At 44.7% G+C, this 24095-nt stretch overlaps 1 protein-coding gene across 1 annotated transcript in view; it reads right to left on the bottom strand.

Annotated features, from left to right (window-relative positions):
- dchs2 (dachsous cadherin-related 2) overlaps positions 1-24095 on the bottom strand; it is a 162783-nt gene that overhangs the window by 35695 nt on the left and 102993 nt on the right. Inside the window, exons 7-16 of the mRNA XM_067982273.1 lie at positions 21729-21825; positions 21004-21161; positions 19841-20681; positions 19488-19727; positions 17523-17684; positions 14403-14537; positions 11419-11628; positions 8597-9457; positions 8138-8319; positions 775-859 (exon numbers count right to left, since the gene is read on the bottom strand). Coding sequence (XP_067838374.1) covers positions 775-859; positions 8138-8319; positions 8597-9457; positions 11419-11628; positions 14403-14537; positions 17523-17684; positions 19488-19727; positions 19841-20681; positions 21004-21161; positions 21729-21825 — 2971 coding nt within the window. The remainder of the gene's footprint in view (positions 1-774; positions 860-8137; positions 8320-8596; positions 9458-11418; positions 11629-14402; positions 14538-17522; positions 17685-19487; positions 19728-19840; positions 20682-21003; positions 21162-21728; positions 21826-24095) is intronic.

Genomic DNA, 24095 nt, shown 5'->3' with positions numbered 1-24095 from the left:
CAGAGTTCGCACATCAGCTTTATTAGGTGGAGGAAGAAGAAGTGCACATGTACCAGTGCCAGATTTTCAAACAATGTAATGTAGAACCCACAACTAGAATATGTGGTACCAGCACTGTAGAAATGTTGCAGTCCATCTTGTACTGAGTTGCTTTCTAGAGGAAAGTTACACTTGATCATGCCTGTATCGTGAAATAAGCAACATTTATGTAGGAGAGGGAATGGAGAGCGGGAAAGGAGAGGGAGAGAGCAGGAAAGGAGAGGGAGAGGCGAAGGAGAGAAGAGCAGGAGAAGCGAAGGAGAGGAGAACAAGAGGCGAGCGCGGGACAGGAGGAGCGGAGAGCGGGAGAGGCGGTCGCGAGGAGAGGGAGGGCGGGAGAGGCGGTCGCGAGGAGAGGGAGGGCGGGAGAGGAGGAGAAGAAGAGGTGAGCGGGAGAGGAGAAGTAGAGGAGGGCAGAAGGGAGAGGAGAGGAGAGCGGTAGATGAGAAGGAGAGGAGAGCAGAGCCTCTTTTCACTCACACAGGCAGAAATTTGCAAGAGTGATGTCACAGGACAGACGGTAGGTGATTGTTTGGTATTAGTGTTTTTTTTCCCTCTCCATGTTAGGGCAGTGTGTTAAACTAAGAGCTTAAATCAATAACTTAAAGTAGATAAACCAATAAATCTAAGAATAACGAGTGAATAAAAACTCTAATAAAGTAAATAAAGTTACAAGGTTAGATAGGGATGGCTGGGCACGTGGTGTGACTGTAGCATGTGGGAGTTGGTGGAGACCAGCGAGATCCCGAGCAACCACGTCTGCAGTAAGTGTCTTCAACTCGAAGAACTTCGGCTCAGAATTGTTGAGCTGGAGTCCGAGCTGCAGACATTGCAATGCATCCGGGAGGGGGATAGTTATCTGGAAACTTTGATCCAGGAGGCAGTCACACCCCTTATATTAGGTAGTAGTTTAGATTCGTTCAGTGGTCAGGGACAGGAGGGTGTGACTGCGAGTTAGGGGTGTGGGGACCCAGGATGTAGTGATGGAGGAGCCTCAGTCCTTGACCTTGTCCAACAGGTACGAGGTACTTTCTACCTGTATGGATGAGGGCAAACTGACCATGGCACCGTGGTACAGGCCATTCAAGTGGGGGAAGTAAAAAGGAATGTAGTAGTGCGAGGAGATAGTATAGTCAGGAGGATAGACCCTGTTCTCTCCAGCCATGACCAAGAGTCCCGAAGGCTGTGTTGCCTGCCTGGTGCCAGGGTTAAGGCTATCTCCTCGCAGCTGGAAAAGAACTTGGAGCATGAGGGAGAGGATCCAGTTGTCGTGGTCCACGTTGGAACAAACAACATAGGTAGAACGAAGAATGAGGTTCTGCTGAGACAGTTTGAGGACCTAGAGTCTAAATTAATAAGCAGAACCTCAAAAGGTAATAATCTCTGGATTACTACCTGAGCCACGCGAAAATTGGCATAGGGACAAACAGATCAGAGAATGGCTGGCTCAAATGCATGGCACAAAGAGTGGTGTGGGAGATAGGGGTTTCGATTCATGGGGCACTGGCACCAGTACTGGGAAAAGAGAGAGCTGTTCCATTTGGATGGGCTCCACTTAAACTGGGCTGGGACCAGTGTCTTGGCGAATCGAATAACTCAGGCTGTGGATAGGGCATTTAACTAAAAAAAAAGCAGGACAAATCCAATCTGGCCAATTACCGCCCCATCAGTCTACTCTCAATCTTTAGCAAAGTGATGGAAGGTGTCGTCAACAGTGCTATCAAGCGGCACTTACTCACCAATAACCTGCTCAACGATGCACAGTTTGGGTTCCGCCAGGACCACTCAGCTCCAGACCTCATTACAGCCTTGGTCCAAACATGGACAAAAGAGCTGAATTCCAGAGGTGAGGTGAGAGTGACTGCCCTTGACATCAAGGCAGCATTTGACCGAGTTTGGCACCAAGGAGCCCTAGTAAAATTGAAGTCAATGGGAATCAGGAGGAAAACTCTCCAGTGGCTGGAGTCGTATCTAGCACAAAGGAAGATGATAGTGGTTGTTAGAGGCCAATCATCTCAATGCTAGGACATTGCTGCAGGAGTTCCTCAGGGCAGTGTCCTAGGCCCAACCGTCTTCAGCTGCTTCATCAATGAACTTCCCTCCATCATAAGGTCAGAAATGGGGATGTTCACTGATGATTGCACAGTGTTCAGTTCCATTCGCAACCCCTCAGATAATGAAGCAGTCCGTGCCCGCATGCAGCAAGACCTGGACAACATCCAGGCTTGGGCTCATAAGTGGCAAGTAACATTTGTGCCAGACAATGACCATCTCCAACAAGAGAATCTAACCACCTCCCCTTGATATTCAACGGCAATACCATCGCCAAATCCCCCACCATCAACATCCTGGGGGGGGGTCACCATTGACTAGAAACTTAATTGGACTAACCATATAAATACTGTGGCTACAAGAGCAGGTCATAGGCCTGGTATTCTGCAGCAAGTGACTCACCTCCTGACTCCCCAAAGCCTTTTCACCAATCACAAGGTACAAGTAATGGAATACTCTCCACTTGCCTGGATGAGTGTAGCTCCAACAACACTCAAGAAGCTTGACACCATCCAGGACAAAGCAGCCCGCTTGATTGGCATCCCAAGCACCACCCTAAACATTCACTCCCACCACCACCGGTGCACAGTGGCTGCAGTGTGTACCATCCACAGGATGTGCTGCAGCAACTCGCCAAGGCTTCTTCGGCAGCACCTCCCAAACCCGCGACCCCTACCACCTAGAAGGACAAGGGCAGCAGCCACATGGGAACAACACTACCTGCATATTCCCCTCCAAGTCACACATCATCCCGACTTGGAAATATATCGCCGTTCCTTCATCGTCGCTGGGTCAAAACCCTGGAACTCCCTACCTAACAGCACAGTGGGAGAACCTTCATCACACGGACTGCAGCGATTCAAGAAGGCGGCTCACCACCACCTTCTCAAGGGCAATTAGGAATGGGCAATAAATGCTGGCCTTGCCAGCGACGCCCACATCCCATGAATGAATAAAAAAAAAGTGGGGGGGGGGAAGTGGTCAGGTGAGGGGAAATTCAGAAATCTAAAGAGAAAAGTCAAGGCAACAGAGCAGTGTAATGATTTGTTAAAGATAAGCAGTGTGTGGCAGGAAGGGAAAGAGAGTTTAACGGTAATAATGCATCAGTGAATAAGGTCAAAGCAGAGAAAAATGGTAAAAAGTTGAAATTAAAGGTTCTTTATCTGAATGCACGAAGCATTCGTAATAAGAAAGATGAATTAATGGCACATATTGAGATAAATGGGTTTGATCTAATAGCCATTACAGAGACGTGGTTGCAAGGTGATCAAGGTTGGGAACCAAATAATCCAGGGTACTTGACTTTTCGGAAAGACAGGCAGAATGGAAAAGGAAGGTGGGGGAGCGTGAGAGGTAGCTCTGATAATAAAGGATGACACAAAGACAGTGGTGAGAAAGAATCTTGGCTCAGAAGATCAGGAAGTAGAATCAGTATGGGTGGAAATAAAAAATAACAAGGGGCATAAAACACTTGTGGGAGTAGTTTATAGGCCCCCGAACAGTAGCTATACCGTTGGACTGAGTATTAATCAAGAAATAATCAGAGCTTGTAACAAAGGTAATGCAATAATTGTGGGGGACATTAATCTTCATACAGACTGGACAAATTGGCAAAGGCAGTCTGGAGGACAAGTTCATGGAGTGCATTCAAGACAGTTTCCTGGAATACGTCATGGAACCAAACAGGGAACAGGCTATTTTAGATCTTGTCTTGTGTAATGAGACAGGGTTAATTAATCTCATAGCAAGGGATCCTCTGAAGATGAGTGATCATAATATGATAGAATGTCACATTGAGTTCGAGAGTGACATACTTAAATCCGAATCTAGAGTCTTAAACTTAAATAAAACCAATTACATAGGTATGAGGGGCGAGTTGGCTAAGGTAGATTGGGAAATTAGATTAAAAGGTATGACAGTAGATAAGCAATGGCAAACATTTATCAATGAATATACATTCCATTGAGAAATAAAAACTCCACAGGAAAAGTGATTCATCTGGGGCTAACTAAAGAAGTTAAGGATAGTATTAGATTAAAATAAGAGGCTTATAAAGTTGCGAAGAAGAGTCCTAACCTTGGGATTGGGAGAGTTTTTGAAACCAGCAAAGGATGACCAAAAAATTGATAAAAAGGCAGAAAATAGAATATGAAAGTAAATTAGCAAGAAATATAAAAATGGATTGTAAGAGCTTCTACAAGTATGTAAAAAGGAAGAGAGTAGCAAAAGTAAACGTTGGTCCCTTAGAGGCTGAGACAGGAGAAATTATAATGGAGAATAAGGAAATGGCAGAGACGTTGAACAAATATTTTGGGGGTAATTGTAAACCCGAAGAACAGGTGGGTTGGGGGAGGGAAATAGGAAAAATTACAGCATGGAGCAGCCCAGGGGGAAGGCTGCTCCCAGGTTTAATGATGCCTCACTCCAGCTCTTATAGGATGGGGTGAGGAGGAGGGGGAGGACAGAGATCTTCGCCCCGGCGGGCGGGAGGAAGCGGCCTGCCTCTGCCACCAAGAAGGCCTGGCTCAAGGTGGCAGAGGAGGTCACCTGCACCACCAACATATCGCCCACCTGCGTACAGTGCAGGAGGCGCTTCAATGACATAAGTAGGTCAGCCAAAGTGAGTACACTTACTCAATCCCCTACACTCCGTTTGCCACATCACCGCCCCCACCCCACATCTCCTTCTGCACAGCCAACACTACTCTGTCACATCACCCCTCACACCCACTCAAACCTCATCCTCATCTTACCTGCACTTACTCACCTCACCAGTACTCATCTTGCCACTACCACCCAACCCAATCCTCATACAATCTCATGGCTCTATCTCATACTCACCCTCTCATGCATCTCTTTCATGGTCAGCCTCACTCAACCTGCCACTACCTGTGCTGCAGCCACAGGGCATGCATCACATATGTGCAGTAGGAAGCGTAAGGCAAACGTGTCGTGAGCATGAAGGGGATGCACAAGGGTGTCTGAGGGTTTGTCATGGTTTTTACTTCTATTTAACTTCTGATCAACTCACATTACATATTATATTGGCACCACTACTGCCACGTCTTTGCGAATCTTGTCTGGTTTGTGCAATAATGCCCTTTCCTGAGGATCACAATGAAGACCCACACCTGATGCCACTCATTGTGTCACTGCAGAGTGGGTGTAGGTGTATTTGCAGGGCTCTTTTGTGCAGACGACTGAGAGACGTCGGTGATGTCCCCGGTGGCACCCTGAAAGGATGTGGAGGAGAAGTCGTTGAGGGCAGTGGTGACTTTGACAGCGACAGGTAAGAAGATGGTGCTCAGGCCAGCCGGGAGCAGCTCGGCATGAAGGAGGCTGCAGATGTCCACGACTACATGTCGAGTGACTCTGAGCCTCCGTGTGCACTGCTGCTCAGAGAGGCCCAGGAAGCTGAGCCTCGGTCTGTGAACCCTGTGGTGAGGGTAGTGCCCTCTGCGACGCAACTCTCTCTGCGGTTGCCCTCCCTCCTGCTGTGCAGGTGGATGTGTCACAGCACTGTGTTGTGGAGCTCCACGTGTCAGAGGTGGACGGCGTGGCCGGTGATGCTGTTCGCCCTCCGAGGAGGTCATGACTGCAGCTACGGCAGCCCCCATCCGGAAGATGTCCATCTGAGGGGGTCAGCAAGGTAGGTAAATGTGTCTGGACACTGGGGTAAGTGTGCAAGTTGGTAAATTTTGTTGTTAGGAGGAGGGTGGTGAAGGCCAAACTTTGTCCCAAGTGACAGAGTGGCCTCCTGCAATGAGTGAGGGTCTCCCCCCCCACCTGTCAAATGGACCTTTGCAGCTGCCACAGGCTGATGGCTGCAACTCCATTTGAACTGGGAGTGTTTCCCCCAGTATGGGAAACAGTCTCAGTCAGTTGAAAAATCCGAGCCCTGCTAAAATAACAGGTCAATCAGGTCTGTAAACAACCTGAAGTACCTGTTCAAGTACTTTAAGTGGCACCTCGCCGACTTTAATTGCCGGCGGGGTGCCACATGCCACTGACGCATGTCAGTGCGTCAGTGGGGAAACCCGGAAGTGGGCGGGTTGGAGCCGGGCTCCAGACCCGCCCCGGGAATCCCCGATTTTCGCAACCCCCCCGCCACGAACGCACCCGACCGCGGGTGCGAAAATCGAGCCCAGTGGATGCATTGGCTACGATCTTCCAAAATTCCCTAGATCCTAGAACGGTCCCAGCGGATTGGAAGGTAGCAAATGTAGCCCTGCTATTCAAGAAAGGAGGGAGAGAGAAAACAGGGAACTACAGACCAGTTAGTCTGACATCAATCATCGAGAAAATGCTGGAATCCATTATTAAAGAAGTGGTAACAGGGCACTTAGAAAATCATAATATGATTAGGCCGAGTCAACATGGTTTTATGAAAGGGAAATCGTGTTTGACAAATTTATTAGAGTTTTTTGAGGATGTAGCTAGAAGGGAAGATAAAGGGGAATCAGTGGATATATTTGGATTTTCAAAAGGCATTCGATAAGGTGCCACGTAAAAGCTTGTTATGCAAGGGCTCATGGAGTTGGGGGTAATATATTAGCACGTAGAAGATTGGTTAACGGACAGAAAGCAGCGAGTAGGGATAAACGGGTCATTTTCAGGTTGGCAGGCTGTAACTAGTGGAGAGCTACAAGGATCAGTGCTTGGGCCTCAGATATTTACAATCTATATTAATGATTTAGATGAAGGGACCGAGTGTAATGTATCCAAGTTTGCTGACTAAACAAAGCTAGGTGGTAAAGTAAGCTTTGAGGAGGACACAAAAAGTCTGCAAAGGATTATAGACAGGTTAGGTCAGTGGGCAAGAAGGTGGCAGATGGAGTATAATGTGCGGTAATGTAGGAAGAATAGAAAAACAGAATATTTTTTAAATGGTGAGAAACTATTAAATGTTGGTAATCAGAGAGATTTAGGTGTCCTCGTACAAGAAACACAAAAAGTCAGCGTGCAGGTACAGCAAGCAATTAAGAAGGCAAATGGCCTTTATTGCAAGGGAGTTGGAGTACAAGACTAAGGAACTCTTACTACAAGGCTTTGGTGAGATCACATCTGGAGTATTGTGTACAGTTTTGGTCTCCTTACCTAAGGAGGGATATACTTGCTTTAGAGGTGGTGCAACAAAGGTTCGCTAGATTGATTCCTGGGATGAGAGGGTTGTCCTATGAGGAGAGATTGAGTAAAATTGGCCCATACCGAGTTTAGAAGAATGAGAGGTGATCTTATGAAAACATACAAGGGGGCTCGACAGAGTAGATGCAGAGAGGTTGCTTCCTCTGGCTGGAGAGTCTAGAACTAGGGGGCATAGTCTCTGGATAAGGGGTTAGCCATTTAAGACTGAGATGAGGAGGAATTTCTTCACTCAGAGGGTTGTGAATCTTTGGAATTCTCTACCCCAGAGGGCTGTGGATGCTCAATCATTGAGTATGTTCAAGGCTGAGATAGATTGATTTTTGGACTCTAGGGGAATCGGGCGGGAAAGTGGAGTTGAGGTCGAAGATCAGCCATGATCTTATTGAATGGCGGAGTAGGCTTGAGGGGCCATTTGGCCTACACCTGCTCCTATTTCTTATGTTCTTATGTTCATTCAATCCCACACAGCAATCTTGCTGGGAATCCCAGACTTCATTACATAATTAGCGTCAGCTTCTGTTACAAATAAAAGCTCCAATTTTAACCTCGAGCTGGAATTGGGTGGACGGAGGGCAAGGCCAATCCCCTCTGACCTCAGCAGCGTGAGGCTCGGGTGATTTTAACTCCCAGGCCTCATCTGCATCAAACGGGCAGGAAGCGGTAATTCCAGCAATCAATAATGCCAACGAGCCGGAGCTGAATTTCAGGCAGCAGGGGAGCTCAGGTCGACACCAAAGAGAGGCTCACCGAAACTCAGGAAAATAGCAGAGTAGGCATTTTGGGAGGGTATCGCGGGAGGGAAGGAGGGAAGCCCAGGGCAGGGGAGGTCTAAACATTCATGGAGGGGCTCGCAGAAGCATTTCTGCTTTTTCTGGCCCAAAAGGAAAGTAAAACAACATACATGTTTGGGCTTCTTCTTGTCCTGGATTCTCTTCCTGCTGTCTTCATCTGGTGGGAAAAGCACAACAGCTTTCCCATTCAGGCCACAGTTAAAATTGTAGTCAGGGCCCAGTGATGTAATCGAGCCCCAATCTGCACATTTAAAGAAGGACTCCACAGGTTGCAGGCGGATGTCCTTACTGCCTGCTGAGAAGATCAGGTAAAATTGAAGATGGCGGAATGCTTGGGGGACGTCTGCAGGTAAGTCATCCAGCTGATTTTAACTGCTCGTCTACCCACCCGGTTTCCGCTCTGCAAGTTGAAATTGTCCCTAAAGCCTCTGAATGAAGATTCATGCAGCAAACACAGGTTGATGTGATTGCAGACTACTTGAAAATTTAAACCTGTGAAGAGGAATTATATAGCTGGAAGATGAACTATTCTTACTGATGTAAGGTAGACAACACGATGGGCTGCTCACCTGATTTGACGTTTTCAGGAATTGTGATCTCATATACATTACGACTGAACCAAATTCCCCTTTTTTCTACTTGCTGGTGTATGAGTACAAGTCCAGTGGATGATCTAGCTGGATCACCGTGGTCTGTCGCAACAACAGATAGATGATTTGTACCAAAGTGACTCTGGGATAGAGACACTTTTAGATGGATTTCACCTGAAGTGTTATTTATGGCAAATAGTGAATCAGGCTCCAAAATCTGGAAAGTAACAGTGCCATTTTGTCCCAAATCCTTATCATCAGCTCTCACAGTGGCAATAGTATGGCTGATCAGAGTATCCACAGTGACATGTGCAATGACTGGGTTTTGTATGAAAATAGGAAAATTGTCATTTACATCTTCAATATGTATCATTACATTAACAGTGGTACTTTTTGGACTTTGAATGCTGTTGTCACTTGCCACTGCTCTGAAGACATACTGTGATTTTGTCTCTCTATCTAATTCACTTGTTGTTACAATGATACCAGTGTTATCATTAATAGTAAACGCTCCAAAAGTATCATCGACTAAAGAGTACATAATTTCTCCATTGGAGCCATCATCTTTATCAGTAGCAATTAGTTGAAGTATATTTGATCCAACGGGAACATCTTCATTCACAAAAGTACGATAATAATTTCTTTCAAACATTGGGCTATTGTCATTTTCATCTAGGACAACAATCAAAAGCTCTGCAGTGGAGGTTCTTTGTGGGTTACCAAGGTCATGAGCCTCTATGATAAGGGAAAGATTACTCAATTCTTCTCTGTCAAGGCCTCTAGTTGTAGCAAGTGCTCCAGAAATAGAATCAATTTTGAACGTATCAGTAAAATTACCACCTGTATAAGAAGGGAGAGAAAGATAAATCAGGTAACTATAGACCAGTTAGTCTAATGTCAGTTGAAGGCAAACTGTTAGAATCCATGGGGTCTATTTTAACTCTCCAAAATGAGCATTAAAGGGATGCCAACGGCCTTAAAACAGGGTCAGTAGCCTTGTGGCCCCATTAATCTCAACGATGCAGCTGGCGCCATTTTGAAACGGGTCTACCGCTGAGCTCCCAAACGCCTGCCTGTTTCAAGCAGTAGGTTCCTTTTAATATACAAATTGGACAGCCATTTTAGGTTGGAACTGGTCGGAACGTGTGTTGTGCACTCTCCAATCAGTTCCAGGGGTGATAGAGCCGAAGAGACTCTGAAAAGGCAAGTTTGAAATTATTTTTGTGGGGCTCGAAGGAGCAGGCCATGGGTCGACCCCCTCAGCCTCGCCTTCCTCCATGACCTACCTACAGCATCCCAGCCGGCCGACATTCCTGTGGGCCAAAGGCTGCGAGCAGCCTCGGGACACCTGTTTAATGTCTGCAGCTAGCTGGCCCAATTCAAATGAAGCTTGAGCCTCAAAATTGCGGTGGCCTCTTTGCATGGGTATGGGCAACCAACTGACACATTCCACCAATCAGCCGCTGAAAAATCAAAATCAACCCCCACAATTCGAGATAAAATTACTGAGCACTTAGAAATGCATGGATTAGTCACAGCCAAGTGGCATGGATTTGTTAAAGACATTTTGTGTTTGACAAATTTAGTGGAGATTTTTGAAGAAGTGGCTGATTGGATAGATAAGGCAAAGGCAGTAGATGGGATGTGTAGGGATTTTCAGAAGACATTCAATAAGTTGTCTCACAGGAAGCTTGTTACATGGATAAGTGGATAAAGCAATATAAAAGTCCAACAGCATTGCGGACTTTATAAGTAGGGCATAGAGTACAAGAGTAAAGAAGGAATGATTCATTTTTACTCGGCGATGGCCACAGTTAAGGTACCATGTGTAGTTTTGGGCATTCCATTTTAAAACGGATATTAAAGCCATAGAGAAGGAACAGTACAGATTCATGAAGGCAGGAACTAGAAACTATAGTTATGAGAAGAGACATGGGGCACGATTTTAAAATGCCAGCGGGATGGCAGCGAGGGAGTCAATGGGCACGCGGGTAACCAAATAATAAAATCTTATTGTTCCCCACGTGATCGCGACTTAATTGGTGGCCCTTAATGTTGTTTCTGGGTTTACCGTCCGAAAGCTGCGCAGCGAGCGGACTGCACAGCCACATGACCTGCTGTCAGCTGGAGCGCCTGGATTTAAAGAGCCATTGCACCAATGGCTTTTGCTGGAGCAAGGAGTAAGGACGCAGAATGCAGCAGCAGAGGGGCAAGCCAGCTCCAAGATTCAGTGACGCCTCACTTGAGGTGCTGCTGAAGAAATTTCTTTACTCAGAGAGTTGGATCATTGATTGTTTTGCCACAGGGAGTAGCTGAGACCGAGGCTATTGCATCTTATAAGGGAAAAGTGCATAATTAGTTGAAGCAGAGGAAATAGAGACAAAACAGAATAGCTGGATTAGTTTGGATTGCTCTAGTACAGAATTGACAGAGGCATGATGGGCCAAATAAACTCATTCTCTGCTGTTAACTTTTATAATGCTATGGTCCCTTACAGATAGAAAAGATACTAAATAGCAGTACTGTCCTAATGATTGTGTGGGTGTGAATTTCCACATCGGTTCTCATGATTGCCCATTGTAACTTTGGTGGAAGAGCCACAGAAACCCTGGAAGAACAGTGTACACAACATTTTTCTGGGGTTTCTGAGGTTCCTCTGTCAAAGTTATGGCAGACGATCAGGAGAGAACACCTGCGGAAATTCACACCATATGTTTCCAAGTGTTCTCCAATTAACAAAACATCATTATGTGATTCACCTTATACTTTTTATAATTAAAAAATCAGAAGTCTTAGCTTACCAATAATTTTATATCTAACAAGTCCATTGTCCCCTGCATCCTTGTCCAAAGCCATGACTGTTTGAATAATCCCTGGTTCCAGATTCTCTGAAATATGCAGCTCATGTAAAGGAGGCATGAATTCAGGCTGGTGGTCATTTTCATCCAGCACAGTCATTGTGATTGCAGTTGTGTCAGATAAAGATGGGGTCCCACTGTCTCGGACCAAAACTATCACATAGCATACAAAGCAAAGTTATCCAAGGAACCATAGTCTGCCATCTTAATATGAATGCTTTTTTAGCTGATTAACAATATATTCATAGTAATAATTTATATTCTGTGTTGGAACACTTTAATATTTTAATACATTACAATTATGTTAAATACTTTAGACCAATTTTAGTGTGACTTCAACTTAGTTAATTTCTGTTCTGCGAAAAATTCTGAACATCTTTCTGTTCTGCTTTTAAGCTCACCTTTTTTAAACTAATTATTAATTATTTGAGTAAGCAGAGAATAATTATATCTATATATATTTATATCTATATATAATGAAATTGATACACGAGAGGAAATTATTTTGAAAATCCTTTCATTTTTATGAGATTTTATTTCATTTTTTTCTATTGTGCAGTTTGAAAATTCTCAGGAGTGGAATTGGTCTTCGGCAATAGCGAATCGACAGCCCTTTTACACCATGCCCAATTTTATTTTCTATCGAAGTTAATGGAAGAGAAAGTCAGACAGGGTGTAAAACGGGCTGTTGATTTACTATCGCCGGTTTTGCGCTATCGCTGAAGACCAATTTCACCCCCTCATGTTTGTATCTGTACCAGAAAGTAAGAAATCATACGGTGGTAGATTTACAAATTGGCGCAGAGATTCACATGCCATGAGTGTGTATTAGAAATTTGGGCATGTAATGTGCTGACCTCCATGTCCAAGTTCCTGATATGCATTCTGTGAAATTCTGCAATGGGGGAGCAAATTCAGAAAATTACACCTTATGTTTAAATATATTCTCTAAAAAATTGCTATGTTACTTTATAAACATGTTACTAATATGAACAGAATATACATCATACTATCAATCCACTTGATGTTATAAACTTCATACAAAAAAAGTTAATATTTATTGACTTTTTTCAAACAAACCTCATTTTAAAAAGTAGTTGTATCAATCTGAGTAACACAGAATGTAGCAAGTAGGAGTTTTAAATCTTTAAGGCGGAGATGTTCAACCTTTTGGAACTGGGGACTGGATACGGGTGTCAAAACCAATGAGTGGGCTGTATACGATTACACAGAAATATAGGCTACCGTACACAAAAATATGAGACCCCATACACAAAAAATATGAAAATACCCCATTCATATAAAAATGATCTTCCACACAAAAGGCAAGATCCTCCTACACTGAAAATCCAAACCCTTCCTTTTCCCATCCACCCTCCATTCTGTTCCATCCATTTCTATCCCCCACAAAGCTTAAAAACTCAGCTCTTTAAAGTTTCTAAGCTATTTTTAAAATTTGTTTCTGCAATGTGTGTAAAACTGGCAAAGCCATATTTATTGCCTCTAACTGCCCTGCAGAAGGGGGTGATAGGTCTTCTTTTTGAAGCAAATGCTTGTACAACTAAATGGCATATAGGCCATTTCGGAGAGCATACTTCATGAATGGTGTAGATGTTGGAAGAGATCTAGGAGTCCTAATAGACTCAATGTTCAACAGGTCTAACTCATGTCTAACAACGCCAATAGAACGTTAACCTTTAATGGCACCATCATCGCTGTGTCCCCTGCCATTAACATCTTGGGGGTCACCATTGACCAAAAGTTGAACTAGACCAGTCATGTGGACACTGTGGCTACAAGAGCATTTTGCAACAAGTGGCTCACCTCCTGACTCCTCAAAGCTTCTCCACTATCTACAAGGCTGCTTGATCGGTGCCCCTCCATCACTTGCACACTGTGGCTGTAATAGTATCTACAGGATGCACTGCAGCAACTCACCAAGGTTACTTCGACAGCACTTCCCCTCCCTTAAACTTCTACCACCAAGGAGGACAAGAGCAGCAATTTTGTGGGAATACCATCACTTCCAAGTTCTTCTACAAATCACACACCATACTGACTAGGACATATATCGCCATGCCTTCATTGTTGCTGGGTCAGTATCCTAGAATTCCCTACGTAACACTATTGTGGGAACATCACCACCACAAGGACTGCGACGGTTCAAGAAGGCCCACCATCACATTCTTAGAACAACTAAGGGTGACTTTACCACCACCGCTCACATCTCAAGAACAAATAAATAAAATCTACATAAACAAAACGATAGAACACAAGTCAGAGAAGGCGTTGATCAAACTGTAAAGTGCTCTGGTCAGACCACACCTTGAGTACTGTGTCCAGTTCTAGTTACCGAGAAACAAGGGAGACATTCAAGTGCTGGAGGCAGTGCAAAAAGAGCCACAAGCCTGAACCTGAGTGTCAAGGGTCTGCGTTATAAGGAAAGACTAGATAGACTTAGTCTTTTCAGCCCGGAAAGGAGGCATCTGAGAGGTGATCTTGTAGAGGTATATAAAATAGTGGAGGGAATTCTCTTGAGGGCAGAGTTCCAGCAGGGTGGGAGTTCTACCTGTCTCTTTGTATCTGCTCCAGCCTCAATCCATTGTCTTGGGTCGAAGCTCATTAAATATGCACAGCAGGTTCCCGGAGGGAGTCTTGCCATCAATGGGGAGCCCACCAGTGCAAAGATAGAGAATTCCGGCAATGTTGCAGCAGCTACAGCACCAGAAAGTCCAGGTACAGCTTTAAAGCGTCAGAAGCACCCAAAAGATTAGATGGATGATCCACTGAAGGCCTTGGCTGAGACTAGGCCTTAGTTTAGATGTACAAACTTTTATGAAAATGGGTAAGCCAATTTTATAGTTGGTAAATATATCTAATTTTATTAGATTAATTCAATTAAATAGCAGCACTGTAGAACTTCCTACCTTTAATGCCAAAATATTCTTGCATTTCTCTATCCAATACTTGTGTTGTAGTGATGACACCAGTTTGTGGGTTTATTTTGAACGAATCATATCCAGCTCCTGGTAATATCTCATAAATAAGTGCAGAATTTAGATCTGGAAATAAAAAACAATGGTCCTTAAAATGAAAACATATTGGTAATTTATGGATTTTTAAACTTAATGCTACAAATCAATGGAAATAAAAGTTAACTGATTTTAAAATTGAACAAAATTCCTCTTACAAACCAGGGCAGCCATCTTCAATATAGACTGCTTGAGTAAACTGCAGTTGTGTGTTCTATCTATCTGCAGTCTTACCCCATTTCCTAGATAGCATCGCCTATTAGGCAGGATAGACACCATGGGCCCGATTTTAGCACCCGCTATCGGGTGCGTTCTCGGCAGGGGGGCCCCGAAAATTGCGAAATCCAGGAGCGGGACCGGATCGCGCCTCGATCCCACCCACTTCCGGGTTCCCCGCTGACGCGCCTGCGTGCGCGCGCAGCCCCCGCTGGTGGAAATCCCGCAGGCAATTAAAGCCAGCGGGATGCCACTTGAGAGTATTTATTTAGCTATTTCAGGTCATTAACTGACCTGATTAAGGGACTGTGTGTGATTTTGGATCAACATGGGACTGTTTCCCACACTGGGGGAAACACTCCCAGATCGAATGGACGTGTTGCAGCTGTCAGCCTGTGGCAGCTGCAAAGGTCCATTTGACAGGTGTGGTGGGGGGGGGTGGGGGAGACCCTCACCCATTGCAGGAGGCCACTCTGTCACTTGGGACAAAGTTTGGCCTCCACCACCCTCCTCCTGACTGTCAAAGTCACCAACCTGCAGCTACGGCGGACCCCCTCAGATGTACATCTTGCGGATGGGGGCCGCCGTAGCTGTAGTCATGACCTCCTCGGAGGGCGAACAGCATCACCAGCCTCACCAGCCTCGCCGTCCACCTCTGACACGTGGAGCTCCACAACAGAGTGCTGTGACACATCTACCTGTACAGCAGGAGGGAGGGCTACCGCAGAGAGAGATGCGTCGCAGACGGCACTACCCTCGCCACAGGTTCCACAGACCGAGGCTCAGCTTCCTGGACCTCTCTGAGCAGCAGTGCACACGGAGGCTCAGAGTCACTTGACATGTAGCCGTGGATATCTGCAGCCTCTTTCATGCCGAGCTGCTCCTGGCTGGCCCGTGCACCATCTTCCTACCTGTCGCTGTCAAAGTCACCACTGCCCTCCCGAACTTCTCCTCCGCAGCCTTCCAGGGTGCAACCGGGGACATCGCCGATGTCTCTCAGTCGTCTGCGCAGAAGAGCCCTGCAAATACACCTACACCCACTCTGCAATGACACAATGGGTGGCATCTATGGTGGGTCCTCATAGTGATACCCAGGAGCGGGCATTATTGCACAAACCGGACATGATTCGCGAAGACATGGCAGTAGTGGTGCCAATATAATGTGTGATGTGAGTTGTTCTGAAATTCAATAGAAGTAAGAACCATGACAAACCCTCAAACACCCTTGTGCATCCCCTTCATGCTCACGACACGTTTGCCTTACGCTGCCTACTGCACATATGTGATGCATGCCCTGTGGCTGCAGCACAGGTGGTGGCAGGTTGAGTGAGGCTGGCCGTGAGAGAGATGCACGAGAGGGTGAGTATGGGATAGAGCCATGAGATTGTATGAGGATTGGGTTGCGTGGTAGTGGCAGGATGAGTACTGGCGAGGTGAGCAGGTGCAGGTAAGATGAGGATGGGGTTTGAGTGGGTATGAGGGGTGATGTGACAGAGTAGTGTTGGCAGTGCCGAAGGAGATGTGGGGTGGGGGCAGTGATGTGACAGACGGAGTGTAGGGGAAAGACTACGTGTTCTCACTGTGGCTGACCTACTGAGGTCATTGGAGCGCCTCCTGCACTGTGTGCAGGTGGGCGATATGTTGGTGGCGCAGGTGACCCCCTCTGCCACCTTGAGCCAGGCCTTCCTGGTGGCGGAGGCGGGCCGCTTCCTCCCGCCCGCCGGGTGGAAGATCTCTGTTCTCCCCCTCCTCCTCACCCCATGTATTGATACCTGGGGTGAGGCATCATTAAACTGGGAGCAGCCTTCCCCCTGGGCTGCTCCATGCAGTCATCTTTGCTATTGGTTGCAGCATCTGTCAGTGGAGGACTGCCCCTTTAAATAGAGCGCCTCCAGCTGACAGATCTTACTGCGCATGCGCAGCCTGCCCGACGCGCAGATCAGCAGCGGGGAATCCGGAGGAGCAGGTAAGTGGCTCCAATTAGTGGGTTGCCTGCTACGATTGCGTGGGAAACCCACTAATTTCACCGGGCGCGTTACCCATGCGCCCGCTTGCCCACCCGCCGAGAACCCGCACCCCTGCTAAAATCGGGCCCCATGGGCCTGAAATTGCAGTGTGCAGTTTGCACCAATAACACACTGAGGGGACCTCTCTGGATTTCTGAGATTTCATTACCATCCAGGTGTTGCACATTTTGCATGATGCACTCGGAGTACAGATATTGATGGCAGGATTTCCTGTGCAAAGACTTAAAAGTGCACACTCAGCACCTTAAAGTTGTGCCTGCACTTTCCGTTCTGCAAGAAAATGCTTCTTTTCATTTCAGTATTGCAGTAAGCGTTGATGACGTGAACCAGAATTCAAACAATTCTTAGTGTGGAAGCAGGAGAACTTCCTTCAGCAAGAGGGCCCTGGAAATAATGTTGATGGTGATGATAACAAGGAGGTATGCCATTTTTGGTTCCCAGAAATGCACTCCTCAACAAAAGACAGTCAAGCTGCATGGGAAGAGGTGGCCAAGAAGATCACTGCAGCCTCTGCAGTTAATAGGATAGCTTCCAAATGAAGAAGAAATTCAGCATCCTCAAGAAGTTCGCCAAGGTAAGTGATTCCTCTACTTCTTTGTTTGTAATGGTCTATAATGACATGCCTGTAGCACTCACATGGGGGAGACTTTCAGGTTGAGCGTCGAATGGGCGCGATATCGGCCCATGGCGCCCGCTCAATGTGGCAGTCAGGAGGCTTAAACCACTTTCAGGTTCAGGCCTGATTAATGTTTTCTCAGCAAGCTGCAAGCACCAAACGGGAACTTTTCTGCAGCTCGCTGATGTGGTGAAGAAGAGAATTGGCTGGCTACTGTATGCAGTCGGCCGGCAAGTAAGGCCTGTTTGGGGGGTGGCGAGAACGGATCGGCAACAGGCTGGAAGATTTTCATGGGGCCTGGAGGAGCATTCCTGCTGTCTTGGCACAACAAAAATCTTTTTTAAAAAAAACCTTTTGGGAGAGGCCCCCAGCAGTTCCTTTAAGGACCGCTTGGTTAGGCCTCTCAATGTCTGGAGAAAGTGAGACCATCATGCAGCGTGCATGTTCCATCCATTTCTCCTTGAAGTGGAGATGCCGGTGATGGACTGGGGTTGACAATTGTAAACAATTTTACAACACCAAGTTATAGTCCAGCAATTTTATTTTAAATTCACAAGCTTTCGGAGGCTTCCTCCTTCGTCAGGTGAACGATGTCATTTTCACATCGTTCACCTGACGAAGGAGGAAGCCTCCGAAAGCTTGTGAATTTAAAATAAAATTGCTGGACTATAACTTGGTGTTGTAAAATTGTTTACATTTCTCCTTGAAAGTTGCAATTGGAGTCCTACAGCAGGACCCCAATTTACATACTTAGGGCAAAAATGCTGGGCATTCATTTATAGGCCTGTCTGAAAATTGATTCAGGCAGGCAAATGGGTGCACAAGATCCTCACCAGATTTTCCACTGCCGGTTGCCTGTTTCTCAGGCGAAAAATGGGTAGCCGGCAGTTGAAAGCCTCCCCCATACACTTTCCTATAATCAGCTGCATTCTCGTGTAGAATGCTTTTTTTATCCTTACCCACCCATACCTGGAACCCTTTTATTGTTGGTGGGTAGACCCATTCAAGACACTGTCAATACCCTTTTGAATTCTGTTTGTTCTTTTGCTCCTTCTATGGAAACATAATACCCAAATGCCTAGCTCTGAAAGGCCTCAGGAAACAAGTCAGTTATTCATTATTGTCTTCTCTCCATCACAAATACTTCTTTAGCTATGAAGAAACCAATCAGTACTAACTGACTTCACTTCCCAGGAGTGGTAAAATGCTTAACTATCATAGTATACTTGGTTATAAATGGAAAAAGTTGTAATTTTATACTTATCATGATACATAAATGTGATTTCAGTCTTTAAAGTGTTAATACAACTCTATCTAAATACTTCACTTAAAATGAGAACATAAAAAGATGTAAGGTATGTGCAGCCTTTAATGAAAGACTTAATCAAGCCCTAATATCAATGCAATGAGTAATCATCAAATTGGAGATTAATTTTAGTTTATCGGCATGTTATGGTTTATGCACACATATTGTTCATAACCGATGGCCTCGCTCCTCCCTATCTCTGTAATCTCCTCTAGCCCTACAACCTTCTGAGATCTCCACGCTCAGCCAATTCTGGCCTTTTGTGCACCCCTGATTTTCATCGTCCCACCATTGGCGGCCATGCCTTCAGCTGCCTAGGCCCTAAGCTCTGGAATTCCCTCCCTAAACCTCTTCGCCTCTTTATCCCTCTCTCCTCCTTTAAGGTGCTCCTTAAAACCTACCTCTTTGACCAAGCATTTGGTCACCTGTCCTAATATCTCCTCATGTGGCTCGGTGTCAAATTTTGTTTGTTAACACTCCTGTGAAACGCCTTGGGTCATTTTACTACGTTAAAGGTGCTTATAAATGTAAGTTGTTGTTGTTAAAGATTGCATAATAAATTACTAAATCTGTATTAGAAGAATAGGTACTTCAATCAGAGTAATCAAACACATAATCATAAGCCATAGTCAATCAGTGGCTGTATTTGGCATCGTACTCAGAAACATTGAAAAGAGACCTTGATTTGACTGCTTAATGATTGTTTCCTCGTGTTCCCATATTGATTTAACATGATTTATTGCTTTCTTTAATGTGAATTGCTATGCAGCTAAACAAGAAAAGGATTAAAACTAACAGCTGGAAGTTATATTTACCTGAATCTCTATCAGAAGCTGCAACCTTGACAACAAATGCTCCTATATTAAGCTTTTCAGGAACTTCAACTTCATAGACAGATTCTTGAAACTTTGGTGCTTCGTCGTTTATATCAACAATGACAACCATCAGTGTCTGTGTTGAGGACTGAACAGGAAGTCCATTGTCCCATCCTGAAATTGTGAGGATATAAGATTCTTGCATTTCATGGTCTAGATGGGAGGCCAAAGTTAGCAAACCTAATAAAAACACACAAGGTAAAATACAAGTTTTCTTTATCTCTGTTACCAGCTATGTTAGCAATAAACTATAGTTGAGCAAAACTCAAACAATGACAAACTAGTTTTAGTACCTGATGATTCATTGAGCTTGAAGGTGCTGTCTTCATTCCCTGAGATGATGGCATATGAAATTCTTCCATTTTCACCTGTATCTGCATCATGTGCAATAATATGATGGACAAGGTACCCCACTTCCTCATCTTCCAATACATAAGAAACATTTTCTGACACAAACATAGGTCTGTTATCATTTACATCCAAAACAATAATCTGAGCTGTCAGTGAGCCTATCTTGCGTTCAGTTACATCTAATGCCTGATCCATTGCTGTTATTGTTAGAAGAAATGTTTTGGTCATTTCATGGTCAATTGACATCACTGTGTTTAAGCAACCTTGATAGGGATCTATGTAGAATGGATTTTCTGAGGGACTCCTGGACACGAAGGAATATCGTAGATCATTATTTGGTCCACTTCCATCATCATCTTTTGCATTAAATATGTGAACAAGAGACCCTACTGGAAGATTTTCTTGAATTCCAATCACAACTATATTGTCTTTAAACCATGGTGAATGATCGTTTTGGTCTTCTATTTTAATATTGACGAAAACACTAATATTCCTTGAAGGGATCTGGCTATTATCTTCTGCTATAACTTTCAGCAAATAATGAGAAATTGCTTCATAGTCTAGTTCTTGAGTTTGGTACAATTCCCCTGTCATACTGTCAACCCCAAATTGAAAGTGTTCATCACCTTCAACAATGTTGTAATGCACTTTCTGACTGGCCAGCAGACGATGTTCATGTGAACTGACAGAACCCAAAACTTTTCCAGGCCTTAAACCTTCCGGTATGATAAAATATCTTAGATTATTTTGATTGGTTAGTTTTTCTGTGACTCTGGGGATAACCTGAGAAAAGATTCAAAAATGTGCATTAATGTATTCAATTTTTCATAAATTACTCATATATTAAAGTTAAAAATTATTGAGTCCATCAAAATTTTACATCATCAGTATTCAGTAAAATGAACCATAAAATGATTTTTTAAAACACAAAGTAATCCTCAAATAATTTTCAAAGAGTACTTGGTTTGCAGTGAAATGCAACAGAAATGAAGGAACGTTTCCCAGGAATGCCAAAGCAGAAAATCTCCCCTATGTTTTCTTCATCTTGCAACAATAAATTACTAAAATTTATTATGTAAAATACTTAGCTTTTGAATTCCTGTACCTGTATGTTAATTATTGCAGTCTGTTGAAGTGGAGGGCTTCCTGCATCACTTGCCATCACTGTTATTTTGTAATGTGATACATGGCTGTACATCAAAACCTTGGATGTTCTCAGTTCTCCAGTTTTGGCATCAATTTTGAAGCTATTTGAATCATCTTCTGTAAATAAAAAGTATAAAAGTGGGAATATTTTCTTTAAAAAAAACCTTCTCTCTCTCTTCCTTTTTGATTTCCTTCAGATGGAAGGTGAGGACTGTTCAGCCCATACACTTCATTACTGATGTCAAGCAGATCAGCAAATAAAAATGAATAAGCTTGTAGAATATCAGTGCATCTCTTTTACATATTCCCTCACAAGGAAGATCAATTTACTGTTTTATGATCTTGATGTCTTTTTAAAGGACTGATCAACATGTCACTATTCTCGTCAGTAGAATTCAATTGTTAGAGGTTGGTCATAACAGTATTTACTGCTACTTAGGAATGCCTGATGTTCTTGCCTGATACAATGCAGCAGGAGCTAACAATCTTAAACATTCAAATATGAACTACACACATAGCATAGCAGCAGCAATATAAATAAAATAATGGAGAACTGCATTAAAACATCAGTGCAACATCTGGTATTGACTTTTTAAAAATTAGTTGTTCACTTTTGTAAAAATAAAATATCAAAGAGCACAATTCAGATTAACAGTGCAGGATCCTTTCCTCACACTTTCTTACCTAATACAGAATAAAAGACAGTGCCATTTTTGCCAACATCTGGATCTTTAGCAAATAGAGTGGTCAAAAATGTACCTTCGGGTTGAGCTTCCAAAACCTGCCATTTCAATAAATACATAAGTTAAAGATTCATAAGTTAAATTAGACATAAGTTGGTAAGTAGTAGCCAATACTTAGCCACAATAAATATAAAGGTACATTTGGGCCTGAAATTGCTGAGAAATCACGCCATAGTAATGAAGCATTAGCGACGTGCAGCATTATTCGTTCCTAAAATTCCAGCAATTTGCGAAGTAACTGAGATACGCCATGAGTTCCTATCCTCCACAAATTGCTGGACCATGTGCGCCGCTCCACTGTTGGCCTAGACAAAGCTGATAATAGCTCATTCTCACCGCTCAGTTCTCCATTGTAGTAAATGGCAATCACCAATTTGCTGGATTTACCCACTATTTGCGCACAGCCACTTAGACTGAAAAATAATGGCATGGGTGACCTGGTAATGACGTAATTTATGGCAACACATGCATTCAGCCTGGGAGGCCGACAAAGGCACCATTAAAATTGTGGAGCCTCACCCCAGCAGTCTGGAAATTGTTCTAAAAATATTTTTTCCTAAATGTCTCATGTTTGGCAGTTTATTCTTGCCAGCTTTGCCACCCAGAGTGCTTTTCGTGCCTGAAGACAATTATTTTCAGGGCCCCACCTATTTCTACTTGTAAGGAAGACAAAAGCATTGTAATGGTCTATCCACTGTGCATTTCCCTATAATCATAGAAAATTTACGGCACAGAAGGAGGCCATTCGGCCCATTATGTCGCGCCAGCCAAAAATGAGCCACCCAGCCTAATCCCACTTTCCAGCACTTGGTCTGTAGCCTTGTAGGTCACGGCACTTCAGGTGCACATCCAGGTACTTTTTAAATGAGTTGAGGATTTCTGCTTCTCCTACCCTCTCAGGCACTGAGTTCCAGACCCCTACCACCCTCTGGGTGAAAAAAATTATCCTCAGCTCCCCTCTAATCCTTCTACCAATCACTTTAAATCTATGCCCCCTGGTTATTGACCTCTCTACTAAGGGAAATAGGTCCTCCCTATCCACTCTATCTAGGCCAGTCATAATTTTGTAGACCTCAATTAAATCACCCCTCAGCCTCCTTTGTTCCAAAGAGAACAACCCCAGCCTATCCAATCTTTCCTCATAACTAAAATTCTCAATTGGCAACACCCTCGTAAATTTCCTCTGTATCCTTGCTAGTGCAATTTTTTTTTATTCGTTCATGGGATGTGAGCATCGCTGGCAAGGCCAGCGTTTATTGCCCATCCCTAATTGCCCTCGAGAAGGTGGTGATGAGCCGCCTTCTTGAACCGCTGTAGTCCTTTTGGTGAAGGTTCTCCCACAGTGCTGTTAGGTAGGGAGTTCCAGGATTTTAACCCAGCGACGATGAAGGAACGGCGATATATTTCCAAGTCGGGATGGTGTGTAACTTGGAGGGGAACGTGCAGGTGGTGTTGTTCCCATGTGCCTGCTGCCCTTGTCCTTCTTGGTGGTAGAGGTCGCGGGTTTGGGAGGTGCTGTCGAAGAAGCCTTGGCGAGTTGCTGCAGTGCATCCTGTGGATGGTACACACTGCAGCCACAGTGTGCCGGTGGTGAAGGGAGTGAATGTTTAGGGTGGTGGATGGGGTGCCAATCAAGCGGGCTGCTTTGTCCTGGATGGTGTCGAGCTTCTTGAGTGTTGTTGGAGCTGCATTCATCCAGGCAAGTGAGAGTATTCCATCACACTCCTGACTTGTGCCTTGTAGATGGTGGAAAGGCTTTGGGGAGTCAGGACGTGAGTCACTTGCCGCAGAATACCCAGCCTCTGACCTGCTCTTGTAGCCACAGTATTTATGTGGCTGGTCCAGTTAAGTTTCTGGTCAATGGTGACCCCCAGGATGTTGATGATGGGGGACTCGGTGATGGTAATGCCGTTGAATGTCAAGGGGAGGTGGTTAGACTCTCTTGTTGGAGATGGTCATTGCCTGGCACTTGTCTGGCGCGAATGTTGCTTGCCACTTATCAGCCCAAGCCTGGATGTTGTCCAGGTCTTGCTGCGTGCAGGCACGGACTGCTGCTTCATTATCTGTGGGGTTGCGAATGGAACTGAACACTATGCAATCATCAGCGAACATCCCCATTTCTGACCTTATGATGGAGAGAAGGTCATTGATGAAGCAGCTGAAGATGGTTGGTCCTAGAACACTGCCCTGAGGAACTCCTGCAGCAATGTCCTGGGGCTGAGATGATTGGCCTCCAACAACCACTACCATCTTCCTTTGTGCTTGGTATGACTCCAGCCACTGGAGAGTTTTCTCCCGATTCCCATTG

This window comes from Heptranchias perlo, chromosome 1 (genome assembly GCF_035084215.1).
Source record: "Heptranchias perlo isolate sHepPer1 chromosome 1, sHepPer1.hap1, whole genome shotgun sequence".
Classification (NCBI taxonomy): Eukaryota; Metazoa; Chordata; class Chondrichthyes; order Hexanchiformes; family Hexanchidae; genus Heptranchias; species Heptranchias perlo.
The sequence above is the reverse complement of the archived record's forward strand: the minus strand, read 5'-3'. Positions and strand labels throughout refer to the sequence as shown.